At 44.5% G+C, this 16,620-nt stretch overlaps 1 protein-coding gene across 8 annotated transcripts in view; it reads right to left on the bottom strand.

Moving 5' to 3' along the window:
* Positions 1 to 16,620, bottom strand: part of slc8a3 (solute carrier family 8 member 3) — an 85,875-nt gene that overhangs the window by 28,276 nt on the left and 40,979 nt on the right. For 3 of the 8 annotated variants that reach the window (XM_061082943.1, XM_061082947.1, XM_061082948.1), the window contains exon 2: positions 477 to 571. In XM_061082943.1, the coding sequence (XP_060938926.1) occupies positions 477 to 571 (95 nt within the window). Of the gene's footprint in view, positions 1 to 459; positions 572 to 16,620 lie in introns of all 8 variants that reach the window. The other 5 variants (XM_061082942.1, XM_061082941.1, XM_061082944.1 and 2 more) reach the window with 2 other exon arrangements.

Raw genomic sequence — 16,620 nt, 5'->3', positions numbered from 1 at the left:
AAACAAATCAATAATCTCAACGCACCCGCTTCATTTTGCGTTTGTCACCCAATCTGACGTGTATCATAATTAAAAATAGCTAGCCTGTGCATTGAGGTAAAACAAGCCTCTACATAACAATGGCTCCTTGGAGATGCTGAACGAACGATAGCAGCTCCCAGACTCGCTGCTCTATTTTTATGCAGATGACGACGCCGCCGCCAGGGGAGACTGTCATTTTGATAAGAATGATTTTTCAAGGCTTTTTTAGATGTGATATGAAAGCATGGCTGAAAGAGGGATCTCAGGTGCATGGTGGTGTAAAAGAAGAGGGCAGCAGAGGAGGTGAGGGTTCAGCGAGAGAGGAATCACAGGAAGATGAGAGGAAGACGCCTGGGGAGAGAGGGAGGCTACACACAAAGAGAGCGAGAGACAGAGAGAGAGAAAAGGACAGAAGACAAATAAAAAAAAGCTCAGTACCGCACCTTTCTGCAGACTCATGTCTACCATGCGAGGCTCGGCCAGCTCCAGGAAGAAGTTCTTGTTTTTCTCATACTCCTCATCGTCAATAATTTTCACGTGAACAAGTTTGCTGCAAGAGGGCGGGGGGGAGGGAAAAAGAAAGGAAGGAAAGAGGACAGAGAAGGGGGAAGGAGGGAGAGAGAAGAAGAAGAGAAAAAGGTTAATTTGCAATGGAGGGACTCAGGAAGTGCACTGTGAGTAGGATTAATAATCAGCATGGAAGAAAGGTTAGGAGGTGAAAGGTCAGCGTGACCCCGGGCCGGCCACGGGTGTCATGACAACCGCATCTATCACGGCGTCCAGTGGAACGGAGAGTTGAAAGGCGCTGCACGGGCGTTGTTCGGATAAAAGAAGAACAGAATGAAGTGAAAACAGCAGCAGCACGTAATCAATCAGGCTGTAAAATGTGTAAATCGGACGTTTCACGAGGGAGAAAAAGGTGAGTGAACCATAAATGAGAGAAACTGTCGCTGTCTGGATCGATGTTTATGGCTTCGAGGTTTCAGTCGGAGCGTTTTCAACGAGCCGGCCGGCTGGACACTGCGAGCACCCCCCCCCCCCCCCCACCACCCCCCTCCTCTCCGGGGCGCAGGTGAGGCCCATAAGAAACGGAGCAGCTTATTGCTGAGTTTTATTGCTCCGGTTTGAAGAGAACTCGCCCTTAATGAAGTCAAATGTCCGCAGGGGGTGAGGCTCCTTCTCTGGGAAAAGGAGCCGCGGCTGACATCATCACACCGAAGCAGCTCGATATGGCGCCTCGGCCCCCCCCGGCGGCGCTCTCGCCACTGATCGCCCTAATTGATCTTTTTAAAGAGTTATTGACGAGTGCGGCGCGGTTAAGTGGTCGGTGGCCAGATGCCTCCGTGCCTCACCGTGTCACCACGGCAACTCCTGGAGGGAATAGCTCCACCCCCCCGGGAATTCAATTGGACTCGTGCGAATGCCTCATCACGCCACCTGCACACCGCGGGCGCATCACGGGCGCCCGACGCTGAAGAGAACGGGAAATAAAACCGACAACGCTCCCGAGGAGTCATGACACTCGCTGGATCCGCTCTCTTAGGCCTCAGAAAGCATCCCCCCCCCCCCCCCCCCCCCCGAGAGGCAGACAAGTCAACAATAGGCGACAGCGGCGCAGCTAGCCCTGAAATAGGAATGACATACTTTATTATGAGTCTGACATCTCATGGGAAGACGCTTCTCCCCTTCTCCCCAACCCGAGCAAAAACACAATTTCCACGCATGTTATTCTGCCGAGCGTTTGGAAAGCAGGGGTTCAGGCTAATAAGATAAGTGGCACAGCGGCATTTATTATGGACAGCTGCTCATGTTTCATGTAGGGAGTCAAAAAGCAGCTCGTCCTGTGACATCCCGCTGATGTAGCTCTCGTGCCGTGACATCCAGTCAGTCAGAGCAGTGACACACTCCTTCACACACACACAGGCGCACTCACACAAAACCACACAAACACACATTTACTCGCGCTTCTCCTGCAAACACAATGTATATAATACCAATAATCCCAGTAGATCCACGGGAATTAATGCATGTTGCTTATGTAATGCATGAGCTATAAATCCCTCTCTCAGGCCAGGGTAAGTGCAGTTGGGTATGAATCCCGCCCGCTGAGGGGAAAGCGACTATCTGAGACGCTGTTAGCAAACCGCACAGAGAAGAGCAATCCATCTCTCTTCATCCTCCCTCGTTTCATCTCCCCAGCAGGGCCGGCCTCAGATCGCCGCCTGGAAAAGGAGCTCGCTTCTCATCAGGGACGAGAGGAGGAAAGGCTGGAGTCTAACAGACAAGCGGGATCTGGCACACACGCTTCCTGGCTGTGGAGTCGGAAGCTGTGGTCTTGCCCGACATGAAGGAACGGGGAAAAACAGCCTCATGATGTTGTCTCAACTTGTACACATGGAGAAATACAGCGATACACTTCCAGGTTCCCCAGGGACACAATCACTCCTTCTCCCTTCGGTGTAATATGTACTTTTTTTAATGCCACAATAAAAAACCTATATACAAGAAAAAGGAACAAAGTTTGATTTACACCCTCTTTGAATCAACACTATGCATTTTCTTAGTGGCTTCAGAATTAGTTTGATGGTTCACTGTAACTTCGGTGAGTGGGTTCGATCTCCTGTGAGAAGAACTGACTCAGAGTGTCAGCTTCAACTGTCAGAATCCGGTCCAGACAGTTGAAGAGTGAAGCTGAACTGTAGATCACTTAAAAAGACCTAGAAGTTTTTAAAAACCAGAATTTATCTCCAATATTCAGAGAGGAAACCTTTAAATATATATTATGTTATATTATATACTATATATACTGTACTATTTTTATATACTGTCTAACAATAACATTACCATCATATCATCAGTACTATTACCATCATCTTGCCACTGCACCTTATCTACCTATTTTATTGTATTTTATCTTGTGCTTCAGTTTTTTTATTCTTTCTACCTCAATATTTTTAATTTTATTCTATTGTATTGTATTGTATTTTATTGTATTCAAATATACCGGCTGCTATGACAACTTAATTTCCCTTCGGGGATGAATAAAGTACTCTATCTATCTATCTATCTATCTAAAATATGAGGAAATCTACACAGAGTTTGGTGGATTGGTTAAAGTAGCAGCTCCTCTTGTTCAGGAAGCCGGGGATCATGGGTAATATTCAGCGTTCAGTTGTGTTTCAGGAGATAAAACCTAGGTTGACTTCATGAAAACATCGCTTAGACAACAAACAGATCAAATCATCACGTGTGGCTACAGGGGGCGCTGTTACTCAGTAAAGGCTACACACAATTTAAATCCAGTAATGTTCTTAGGGCCGTTATGGGGCAACACAACAAGCGGCAAACATGACATTGACTAGTTAGCGACACTCGTTCAACACACATTCATTTGGAAATGTGCTTCTAGACATCCGGTGAATTTAAATCCACTTCTTACCTACGATTTAATCTTTCTTATCTCTCTTTAAAAGGCTAAATATTCAGGTGTCTTTGTCTCTGTTTGGATTGACAGGTCGTGCACACTGGGTTCATTCAAGCTTTTGGCTGAAACAATGCCGGTGAGAATTAATTCATCAGAATGAAAACACAACAGCAATGAGCCGTGAGACAAAAACAATGAGCTGAAAGAATCCAAAAGGCTCCAACGAGCTCAGGGGACCTGCAGGGTTGGCTAATAACTCTCTGTCATTCAGCCATTAAAGGTGATATTAGGCATATACCACATTATAAACCTCATTATATACAGTCATATCATCCATTGCTATAAATATTGATCGAAGCAGCTTTAAGGCAGGGTCTTCAAATTGCGTAATAAAGCAGGACCGGCCTCCAGGCCTTTATCGTGTCAATTAATATTGAATTTGAGTCAGACACTGTATATTACCAAAGAAATGTTCAATAAAAGACTAATTGACACAGAGTGGATCTGGAGCTTGTGATTCCCTCACGGTTCTCAGGAGCAGTTCTCTGATCCGACTGCTCGGTAATCTTTACTTAATTCACTAACAACATCTTAGAGCAGATCAACATGTCTGAAAAATCTGATGTCGTTAAAGTCCAATTAGTCTTGATTCTCTGCTGGAGTTTGATTCGAGCTCCTAATTTGACGAGGGACTGTTGGAAGTCGATCAAAACAATCAGGTAATAATCAGCAGTCATGTTAGCATCATGAGCAGCTCCACAGTTTAACAGCACATCTACTCCCCAGTGTTTTATTTCTCTGGAGCTCAACGACGTAAACTAACTTATCGTAACCATTTTGTGTTGATGCAGTCGGATGTCACGATAAACTGTTGAGCTACTGGAGCTAGCAACATGCATGTAAATAGTTTGTCCACTAGGGGTCTCTTTATCGCGATACCTCGTTTCATGACATTGTGAAGCAGTGTGGGATCATGGGAGTTGTTATCTTCGCCACCATTGCCATTGAAAATTGACACAAAGCAGTAAAGTGCAAACTTTTCCTTAATTGCACATCGTTAGCTTCAGAAGTTACAGAAGAGACGGACAAAGTCACGACTCCAGAGGAATATGATGCAAATTAAAACCGCGACCAAAATAAAACGTGTAGTTATCTTGTAGTTATAAAATTGTGAATTTCTCTAGCTTGTACGTTGTTGGACTTATTTTGAAGTCAAACTAACTATATGACAAAGATTTTAAACTTTTAAATATTTGAATGAAGATTTGTCACATATCTTCAAAATGACAACAGCAGAGAACACAACAGGCCAATCAGAAAGCTCCGATTCAATCGCTCTTTCAGACGAGTCTGGAGCGATTTCCATCCGTCTGCTCTCAAACCGTCGATAAGCTGCTCAGGGAATCAGAGATGAACAACCCGTTCACAAATGTGACAACGACACCAGAGCTGTTGCTGTGAAGCCTTCGTGTCATTGTAGTGAATATTCCCCCGGGACGTGAAGGCATCTACAGCTGGTGTTTCATTCACAAAGAAAAGGGAGAAACTCTGACAGCGAAAGCGACACGATGGCAGAACGACGTAAGAAAGAGAATAAATCGGTTTCTGTTGACAGACGTTCCAGCAGATCCCCACAGGGAAGCAGCTTATACACTGTATACATGGAGAACAGCTGTGCTTTACAAGACTGACCCCTTCTTCTGATTCACCCCCAGACACTATAATTGCCGCCCTGGCACACTGACAACTTCTATAAGTACTGTCTCGATGTGTTGATACACAAACACACCTTCACTTACGACCTGTCGGAGTCACCAGCAGCAGACACACGGGCAGGGCAGCGTGCCAGAGGATCACTGAGCAACATCTGCATTTGTTTGCGATAATTCAACCATCTATCGAAACATCTGGCATCAGCCACAGTGGAAGCTGCAACCAGTCTCAACGAGTGTGTGTGTGTGTGTGTGTTTGTGTGTTGATACAATCAAACACCTGCTGTTTGTGCACAGCAGGTGTTTGATTGTATCCGGATCAACCTACACACACACACACACACACACACACACACACACACACACACACACACACACACTAACATAGCGGTATACGAGTGCATGTTCACACGTCTCATCTGCACTCTTTGAATGTACGGAGTCGTGATAAGTTCTTGATATGAACTAGCAGCTACATTTGCTATTAGAGCCGTCACTTTTCCCAAAACTCTAACTTCGAACAAATTTTTCGTGACATTTCGACCCCCCACCAGCGCCCTCTGCTGGATCACGACTCAAACTTCTTCAGGTGGTCGAGATTGTATATTTTGCAGTCTGTATATTTCACTTGAATTCGAATATGAACCTTCGAATGACCACATTTTTGTAATAACTTGAATTTTGGACCGAGCCATGCTCATTATTTCCCTTTGCCTCAAGGCTTTATGCTAAACTATGTTAACATTATTATCCACAGTTCTCAGTTCTTCACGTAACAACCCGGACGTGAGAGATCTGAGACGTCCGTCTGTCTCGACCAGCGAGTCTTGTCACTTTTCACAAGATGTCAAGCTGTTCCTTTAAGGATTTTTCTCTTTGAAAGTTTTGCCATCCTTCCCTTTCTTTCCTCTCTGGTTCATTTGATTTGAAGTGTAACAGCAATATGAATCAGTAAAACGCCAATATAAAATTCAACAAGAGGTTGAAACCAGCCTCTTCTGTCACATTAAGGAATCTCCCTTTGCGCTGGCTGGTAGAAGAAAGTCCCAGAACATCCGAGCGGCAGAGTGACGTGTCCTCGCCACTGTTCTCATCAACGCTAATGTGTCAAAATCTACTTGATGGTGACTTCTAGATGCTAACATGTCAGACATGGCTCCATTAAGTGGAGTATTAGTGTGGGAAGTGCCACTGGCAGCCGATTAGAGGGTTCACACCTCCGCTGCACTCGGCCTCCAACCCTGAAGTCCAGACGGAGAGAGAGGAAGGGATGTGAAGGGGGTGAGACATGAAAGTGGAGGTGGAGCGGGGGGGGGGGGGGGGGGGGGGCGGAGAGGCATCTTCCTCCTTCTGTTCTGTGGCCAAAAACCACACTGCAGCTGAAATTAGCTTTAGCTGCCCGCCCACTCTCCTCTTCTTCGACAGTAGATTTACAGCTTTGGTCGCCTCTCTGGCTTTTATTCCAATTTCCAATATATGCAACTGTTCAGTTTACTAAGAGGTTAACTTAGTTTAACCTCAGTTGACAAGTCACCAGAGTTACTTTTACACACAATACACACACACAGCTGTTTTCCTTGTTAATGAATATTTGTGTGGATTCTTCAGGTTGAACTCCCCGGTCACCGCCTATTACAGAAAATCTCTGCACCATAGCACTGTACATGCCCATAACTCTCTCACTGTATATATCGTTTCGTTTTATATTGTTTTATATATATTGTTGTCTAATGTCTGATTATTATTTATGTAGAATGCACCAACCACACCAAGGCAATTTCCTGTATGTGCAAATATACTTGGCAATTAAATGAATTCTGATTCTGATTCTGATTATTCCACAAACACTAAATAATATAATAGCTTGTCAGTGGTGGAACACATCACAGGAAGTTATACGTGCGACACCCACATCTCCCTTTGCACTTTTGTCTCCTCCGTTGGTACAGATTGACCCTTTTACTCTGCAAAAGTCAGGAGAGTTTTCACAAAAAGCAGGAGTGCAGGTACTGGAAGCTGGAGCAGGAGCAGGAGCCCAAAGTGCTGCAATTAACTGAGACCTTTGGTTCCTCTCTTCCTGTCGCTCTGTATGAAACACCTGCCACCACCGACCCGGCCCTGGGCTTTCTGGTTTCACCTAAACACAACCTTTCCCACTTCTCCTCAAAGTTTCCTCTTTCTTTAATCCACCGGGTGCTTTTCAGACACTTTTCTCCTTCATTCAGCCGCTGCTTGAGCACACGTGGAGGAACTGAAGTGTGTTCATTACTTTCCCTCTCACTGTGGAGGCTTTCAAGGTGGCAGGATTACCAGAAGCTCTGTTCCTGAAAAAGTTTTAGCAGAAAACATCCTCTGCACCTTGCTGGAAGAGAACAAGGAGGAGAAAACGTGACATGAAAGAGAGGAAAGGATGATCAAGAGACAAACTTCCACAGTTTTCAACCCTTTCAGTTCACAGGGAACACCTTCACTTAAAATCCAGAAGAAAGTCAGGCCAATAAAGGGGACTGGTGGGGGTGGTGGGGGGGGGGGGGGGGGGCCTGGTGCCCTCGTGGGAAATCAGTGGCTTAATTAAGCAGGCCTGGTTTCTGTCACCAAGTGCAGGGATTACGGGCCTTGCTCATTAGAGTCCTGATTAGTGCTGGACCCCGGCAATCACAGAGAAAAACAGCCAGTAAACACAATCGTCAATGATTTCTTGCCAATCTGATGACAAACTCAGATCAGCGTTAATATTCCACAGCCGCACGGCCTCCTTTCCTCGTCTCCTCCTCCTCGTCTCCTACTCCTCTCCTCCTTATCTCCTCCTCCTCCTCATCTCCTTTCCTTCTTTTTATTCAACAAGGCAAACATATCAAAGACCAGCTATCAAGAAGCCGAAAGGTTTTATAAGCAAGAATGTGAAATAGAGTTGAAGCTGCTGACGTCAACACAAACCGAAACAGAGAAGAAGCACACAATCTCACAAAACTCTCCACTTGGCGTCTCGCAAATTGACCAGGTGAGCTTGAGCCAGATGTCAACTGGTTAAGGGATGATAGTGAGAGTTGGTGCAGCTGTGCCAGATGTTGTTTGAATAGAAAGAGGGAGAGGGCGAGCGCTGGGTTTTTCCAAAAATCTACCAGCTCTCAAGTGTGTCACGTTATGTTCAGTCCCACGGAGGTGACTGCTCGGCCTTGTACTGAGAGACGCAGCCATTCATCCACGGGACCCAGATTCAGACCCTGGTGTTGACAGGTGTCCTCCCAGCTGAGGCGTCCCTGAGCCGCTGGGAAGGACACGCTCAGAGGAAAGTGTTTTCACAGGGAGACGGATGGGAGTGATGTACAGGCAGCAAGAGTTTGAGGAATTGCAAATAATCAAAATTACTGTTTTTTAAATTCTTTCTGTCCAATCAGAGCCGGCGACAGATGAAACTTGTTTGATGACTCAGAAATAGATCAAAATGGAGGATGCACTTGGAGTCACGATGATTCACTCGTTGCATTAACGTTAATGAAGCTTCATGACAAACACACATTTCATGGTTTCACAAAGAAAACGTTTTACTATCTTACAGAAAAATGCTTTAAATTGAATCTAATGTTCAATATATTGGATTGTTGGTGTTTTCTTTGTATTTATATAATTTATAATAATGTTTATGGTAAAACTGTTTAATATCAAGCCTCAATTACTTATTTCTTTGTCATAACGGTTTGAGGAAAACATCAGAGGAATCAATACTTCTTTTAATATATCGATCAGTCGATCAATATCAATCTATATCCAAAATGTTTTACTCCCTAATATTGTTATGGTATCAGCTCCGGTGTTTCCATTCATGGCTTTATTTGTTTTATTCTTTTTTATGACAAAACATCACGTTGGGAACTGTGATTGACATCTTTGACTCATTCTTGACACATTATTAGATAATAAAATTAATGGTTGAAGGATCTCCTGCACTGTCTGAGATCAAAATAAAAACCTGAAATAAATAAAGTGTCACGGCTTCAAAACAACCAGGTCCAAACAAGTGGACTTTTACCTCGTCAGCTATTGTTTATTATCGGTGGATTCAACGACAAGGACAACAACAACAACAACAAAAAATGCACTGTTGGCTTTGGCCTCCAGCGCTTGACCCCTAAATCGCTTCAGGCCCAGGGGACAAATATCAATAAAAACATTACATGACTTCACAATATCCAGTTGGAGGACATGAGGGCGCTGGATGTCTCTGCAGTGGGGGACGCACACACACTAACACACACACACACACACACGTGAAACCTGCAGATACACAAAGTGGAGCGGAGGGATGATGGCTCCCAGGGAAGCGTGTGCTCCTGCGAGTTAACTCACGACGGGAGCTGGGAGCCAGGTTTATTTATAAAACTCCGTGAAGAAGAATCCGAGGTGTAGTCACGAAGCCGGACGCCCGGTCTCATTATTCTGATTCCACAGCAGGACTGCAGCTGTCCTCCATCAGCACCACCTCGGAGTCCCTCTCCACCTGCATCCGTCTCCGTGGGAACAGCACATCCCTCGTTTGACTCACCTAGTGGCCAGCTGGTCTCAGTACAGTTGGGTGGGGGGGGGTCGTAATAGAATGTGACCTCGGTGACAGGATACCTCTCTGATCCCGTGGTCATCACATTCCCACATGCACGACTCAAGTGTGCAACGTACCAGACCCGCTCCCATTTGCTGCTCTCGCTCTCACTCGTTGTCATGGATACAACCCCCCAACCCCCCCCCCCCACCCCTCTCTCAACAGCTCTTTCCAGCTCTTTCTCTAAATGCGACACATGACACACAACCACTTTCCATAGAACTTCAACCTCTTTATCCCCATTGGTTTCCTCTTGTTCATCTGCATCTCACTCAACAGCACACATGAAGTGTCCCCGGGGGGAGTCGGGGGTCCACACACGGTCTATTACCTCCTCTGTGCACCCCCCTGACACGTGCACACGTAGAGCTGCAGGTGGGGGGGGGGGTGGGGGGTGAGCGGGAGACCACGCAGCTGCTTCCTGTGTCCCTGACAGATTACACACTGTTACTCCAGACCCTTAAACCCATTGTCCAAAAAAACGCCAATACCACGGGATGAAGGCGACACCTTCCACCCCTCCTCCCTCTCACTCCTGTGATGGATCACACAGTTTACAACAGAGGGATGAGGAGGATGAAGCCGCTCGGCTCTGCAGTGGGCCGTCACCGAGGATGACACAGTCGACTTCCTGCTGCGGATCAACAGAACCACGGTGAACAGCTCACACAAGGGGCTCGCCGGGTTCTGCTGTGAGGATCAGTTACTAATTGATTCGTCGATTGGCAGCAAATTAATCAACAAAACTTTCGATATCTTAGTAACTAATTCAGTCGTTAATCAAGCAGAGGTTCATTAAAGTGAGCTGCTCACATCTGAGGGTTTGCAGCTCCTCGTTATTAAATGAATCTCTTTAGGTTTTGGTATTTGGGTGTAACAGAAATCTAAAGATGTCACCTTTGGGCTCAGGGGAAGAGGGATACGTGTGTCATTTCACAGAACTAAAGTAAATAAAAGTAAATTAAGTTGAAAGTTTAATTAAAAAAATGAATAAAAGCTTTTAAGCTGGAGAACTGGCTTAAATAAAACCTGCAGAAGTAGCTGATGCCAAGTAAACATGCAAATGATTTAAGGGAAGAAAATGTTTTAAGAATACAGACTTATCTCATTTTGGTGAGAATATAAATACAAACTTTGTTTCTTGTGAAGAGAACTGCACTTTCATTTGGAAATGACGAGATAAAAATATTCTGGATAAAAAATGCACCGGAAATAGTTTTGTTGAATTTATCTAAAACTTAAAAGGTATTCCAAAAGACTCAGTATGAATGAATGATGACCATAGATTCTTTAAATGTTCTTGGAAGTTTGGGTTGTAAGTCAATTGAGAAGTATGTTCACTTTGGAGCCATGAATTACTCAATCTAGAGAAAATTAAGTAAAAATCATTCATCTATTTGGATAGTTGAATAATAGCTTTGGTTATTTTGCTGTTTCAAGGATTTGAGGATTTGAATTGTGTAAATGCTAAATCTTTTTCCGGTTTCACAGCCAAAGAGAAAACAAATATCAGAATTTTACAGAGAAAATCAATCTGTTAATAGAGTAAATAATCTTTGGATGAATCAATAACAGAAAAAATTGTTGGCTGCAAACCCAGAGCAGTTAAGCGTGATAACCTCGACTCAAATCTTCAAACTCATCACAGAATCCTTTGTATCTTGAGAAAACAATTATTTTTGTTAGAACGTTGGACAGAAGGAAAAGAAACCTTCGAAACTCAGGAACAAGGGATATCGCTGAGCATTAAAGGGACTGTGGGAGGAGAGGAGCCGGTCGGTTTTCACTTGTCATGCAGACTCACAACACAGTCTCCATAAAAACATGCTGACTGCCAGTGCTGAAGGAGAAAAAGACAAAAGGAGGAGAGGACACTCAAAGGTATACGGCGGAGGGGAGGACTCGAAAAAACACAGACAGCCGTGCTCCATATTCTCTGAGCCAAGAGCCAGGCGAGCGTCGGGGGGGGGGGGGGTGGTTGGTGTCTGTCGGGCGGTGGGGGTGGGGGGGGGTTTATATATTTTGGGGGATGTTTGGAGCGAGCCCAAAGGTCCTCCTCTACAAGGACACAACGCAGTAAAACACTCAGAGATGAAGTGTCTGATCGGGGGAGACAAGGGAGGGAGACGAGGAAGTTAGAGAGAGGATGCAGCCAGGCCAGCACCGTGGTGGTGAAGGGGGGGGTGGAGGGGGGGTTGGGGGGGCTGAAGGCAAGAAACGCACCAGGGCTATTCTGGGTGTTGGGCGTGGGTCTGTGACAGCTTCGAGACTCGACGCCGGCCAAGTCCAAGCCGCCTGCAGCCAAATGACAAACAGCATCAGATATGAATGAGTCGGGACAACGACAGCACCCCCCCCACCACACCCCCCCTTTGCATCAGGAAAGAGGGAATCTGGGAAATGAAATAATAAAGCGTGTAGAGATGTGAAGAGACGAGCTCCAGAAATAGAAATCTGGCTGAAGGTTAAAGATCAAAACTCTTTCCTGGACATTTGTTTCTTTTTAAACCTAAATATTCTGGTATTTAATGAAGTCAAATGTTAACAAATAAAGAGTGGCGTTTACTGCTAGAGTCCAAAACAATAGATTTGGTAAAAAATGTATTTGACGTGTACTTTGACTTTTTAATTTGATCCCTGTCCCATCTACTAACATGGAGGAGGTGTGATTTATGACCTTCACTACAACCGGCCACTAGAGGGCGGTAAAGATGATTTTGCTGCACTTTATGGGCGCCATCATGTCGTCCATCTTTATTCACAATCTATGGTTTTAACCCATTTGAACTCTTTATGCTAAGCTAAGTTCATTGGACACGTTGTCCCGACCAAAGTGTTCATCGTGGTTTGTTCCGAATGGCCTCAATGAAAGGGAAGAAGTTTCTCAGTATCTCAGAAAGTGGTACGATCCGATAAGCTGTTAAAAATATGTGTAACGCCATAATATTTCAAAGAACTTTCCCTCGAAGGCATTCGTAGCGTCGCACTTACAGATATCTCTCTTCAGACTTTATTTCTTTAGAACTTCATTTTATCTTTTTGCATTTCTAAGAGAGAATAAAACTTTGTTCATGACTTCAAGTCTTAAGTCCACAACTTTCTGCTCCATGTCTGTATCGCACTCTTTCCCTGTCAGTCTGTCGTACGAGTTCTGTTTGAACAGTTGATAGTTTTATCATGTTCTTATTATTCATTAGCCTTGAAGTTCTATCAGCTCGTTTCATGGATGTAATTCACTCTACGCTTTTTAATTCATGGAAATTAAACATAACTGCCAATGAAACGTTACTGTACCGAGACATTTGACTTCCATTGTAAACCATAATTAACAAAGCAAATATTGCTCATGATACTGACCAGAGGGGCGGGGGGGGGGGGGGGGCGGAATGGGAAATATTATCGCGGGCTGTGCAGAAACTTTCTCCACTCGTCTCTTCGCCCTGAGCGCAGTGCATGATGGTATACGTTGACTATCGGTTCTGCACAATTTTTCATGCTGAATTATGGGAAACACGATGTGCACAAGCTTGCGATAGTGGACTATGTAGTAATTAGCTAATGAGCTAATAGCAGGGTAGCTAACTTGAATCGTCTTTCTCAATACAACTCTTTAATCAAAGGAATAACGCACGACCCTGAGAACAGAATAAGAGAAAATACCAAGCCAGGCCTCATACTTTTTGTATTTATCTGAGTTAAATAATCAAACCATTACTGCATGACTCACTACTCAAGGGTTGGACCACATCTCGCTTTGAATTAGACCTCAACAGCACATCCATAAAGTTTTATAATCTCGGACGCTGTAGCGCTGGAGAAATATGTCCACAGACAGACAGACGTATAAAAACCTTCAAATACTGAAGTCTGCCTCTGTGATCCTTCCTTCTCCTGTCGGTGTCTGTTATATCACACGATGAGACTCTCTTTCTCTCAGCTGGGTCCTAAACCTGGACCTTCACATTTAGAAACACTCATATTTTAACTACAAGGTGATCACACTTGCAGTATTTGATCAGGTCTCTCTGTCTCCATCACTATCTCCGCTCCTCTCGGTCACGTTGGCCTCTCTGTGGCTAGTTTGCGCATCACAGGACTCGGGCAGCTGACCAGCCCACAGCACATGTTTCACGCGTTAGGCAGCTTCTCCTCTCCTCTCCTCTCCTCTCCTCCTCTCCTCTCTTCTCCTCTCCTCTCCTCTCCTCTCCTCTCCTCTCCTCTCCTCTCCTCTCCTCTCCTCTCCTCTCCTCTCCTCTCCTCTCCTCATCGCTGCTACTACACATGCGGCTATTATTTCTGCATTTGCAGACAGAAACGGAGGAGAGAGAGGGAGAAAGAAAGAGAAAAAGTCGCGCCTCAGCGAGTCTCTAATCAAGCAACGGAGAGCACATTTATGAGTGTGACCATGTGTGATTCGGTGCAAATGTTCCTGTGCGTCGTGTCTTTTTGTGCGTTCTGTGGATGTCACCACTTTTACAGTTACAGTGGAGGGAGCAGATGAGGGGGAGGGGTTGTAATGTGTTACCGGGCTTTGCATGTGGGATTGTAATTGTGTCTTTGTGAGGACCTGAGGACCTGGGGACACGTGAAGGGCCGGAACTCTTTCAGTGTGTTTGAGGATTAATGTCACATTCATGTCATATCGGAGTTTCGTTTGTTGATGTGCACGTCAACAGTCAAATTGTATTTCTGAAGTATAATTAATGTATCTGACTGGAATATCTCTCCATGTTCTGAGATGAAGACTCTGGAACAAAATACCTTAAAAAACACATGATGGTTGCATCTGCATTTGGGATATTTGAACTTAATCTTTGCATTTTTGTGCAGACGTGTTTTGTGCCGTCTACGGTTCAGACCATGACAAGGATTAAGGGATAAACATAAATTCATGGTGATAATATGTTTAGAATGATAATAAATTCTACAGAAAATCTTCTCATCTTTCAAACATGTCTCTCATGTTCCTTTTTTTATTTGTGAGCTGTTACAGTTTTATCTCCGCAGGCTTCTGTAAATTATTCAAATAAAAGAAAGTCCCTTGATGATGACAGGTTGACAGGAGACATGACATTGCTTTGTATCGGGAGGTCACCGTTTACAAAGATGAAAACCATAAAAGGCCAAAGCTTTATGTGAAAGAGGCTCCTCAGAACTACAGTATGGAATTACAATCGTGTGTGTGTCAGTGTGTGTGTGTCAGTTTGTGTGTGTGTGTGTGTGTGTGTGTGTGTGTGTGTGTGTGTGTGTGTGTGTGTGTGTGTGTGTTTGATAAGTTGGCAGTGGGGGGTACATTCGATTTGCTGCAGACACTGAGACATCACTGATTGAGAGGTAGATGGCAGAGGGAAGATGCACAGCTCTAAAAATAGTGACATGGATTTTCTAGGGAGGGGGGCATTGAGTGTCTGTGTGTGTGTGTGTGTGCGCCACCTCCTCACATTCTCATTCAGTGGCCACAATCCTACAGTATTATACAACCACACACAGCAACACACAAACACTTGAAAACACCATGAAATTACGATCATTATTCACAGCCCGAGGTCCTGGACACACACAGACACACACACACACACACACACACACACACACACACACACACACACACACACACACACACACACACACACACACACACACACACATAGCAGGCCTATAGCCAGGTTTTACACTGCAATTCTCTACAGTACATCACAGCTCTCTAACCTCGGGGCCGGCAACCAATGTAGTGTCTTCTGATGTGAGAATGGGTCCCATGATAAAATCCTAATTATACAGAAATGACTGCGGACGACTTCCTACGGCCTTTGGGCTGAAACACACCCAACGTCACTCGGCCTGCTGATGAATCTCCATCGAGTGGCTTCTATATGAGAGGAAGTGGCTGCATTTATAAATGATGGATTGAGACACTACATGGAATCCACAAGCTCACACAGGAGAAAAATGTCCTTATGGTTTTGAGGATCCAAAGGAATTTTCTGGGGCTGCACAGCACAAACAAAGTGTGTGAGCTCCTGAGCTGTGGAGTAACCTTCTCTGTCCTGTAGGTGCTGAGCTACTGGGTTTGTTTCTATAGAGAACGTACTGCAGGTTCATTTAACATAGTGGTTCTCAAACTGGGGGATGGGCCCATGGGAACTGGAGCCACTGGAGGGGAGACATGGAGGAGTTTGCTGATGCATGAGTTGCTGAATCCTAATTTGTTGGGGTTCAGAGCCAATGATGTCTTAAAAAGTTTGCTGATTTAATTCTTTTAAACTCTTTATTAAACTTTCCACGTGCCACTGTAATGTATTGTATGAGTTTGTCCCAGAAGCATTTAATCCTTAAACTGAGGGAAAATATTAAAACCCGAGACTCCAGGCTATAAGGGGTGATGATTTTAGACACGTTGCCAGTTAACCATATTACAAAGCAAGCAAGGGATAATGAAAAATACAAAATTTGACCTCACCACTCAAACTAAAAAGAAAACTCATTAAGTGCTTGGAGACAAGGCTTACGTCTTATTTTGCCAGGTTAAAGAATGAGAACATAAATTATGGAATCTGCCCGTTTATCTGGATCCACTCCAAAATGTAATGAGTTCTTCCTTAGGGTTAAGCCTCCACAACATTTTCTGAGTTTTCCCAGTTGCATACAGACGGACTAACAAACTTGAAGGGTTTTTGGAGATTTATGAAAGGCTAACACTCTATTTTGCCCTTTACAGAAAGTGAAACAAAAACTCTGGATTTGCCTCAAACTTATAGTTTGTTCCCTGAACGAAATCACATCCTTCCAACAAGTTTCCTGGTAATCGGTCAAGAAGTTTTTATGTAATCCTGCAAACAATAAGCTATCGAACCGTCACCTCCTCG

This window comes from Limanda limanda, chromosome 12 (genome assembly GCF_963576545.1).
Source record: "Limanda limanda chromosome 12, fLimLim1.1, whole genome shotgun sequence".
NCBI classification, from domain to species: domain Eukaryota; kingdom Metazoa; phylum Chordata; class Actinopteri; order Pleuronectiformes; family Pleuronectidae; genus Limanda; species Limanda limanda.
This window is presented reverse-complemented; position numbering and strand designations above follow the sequence as displayed.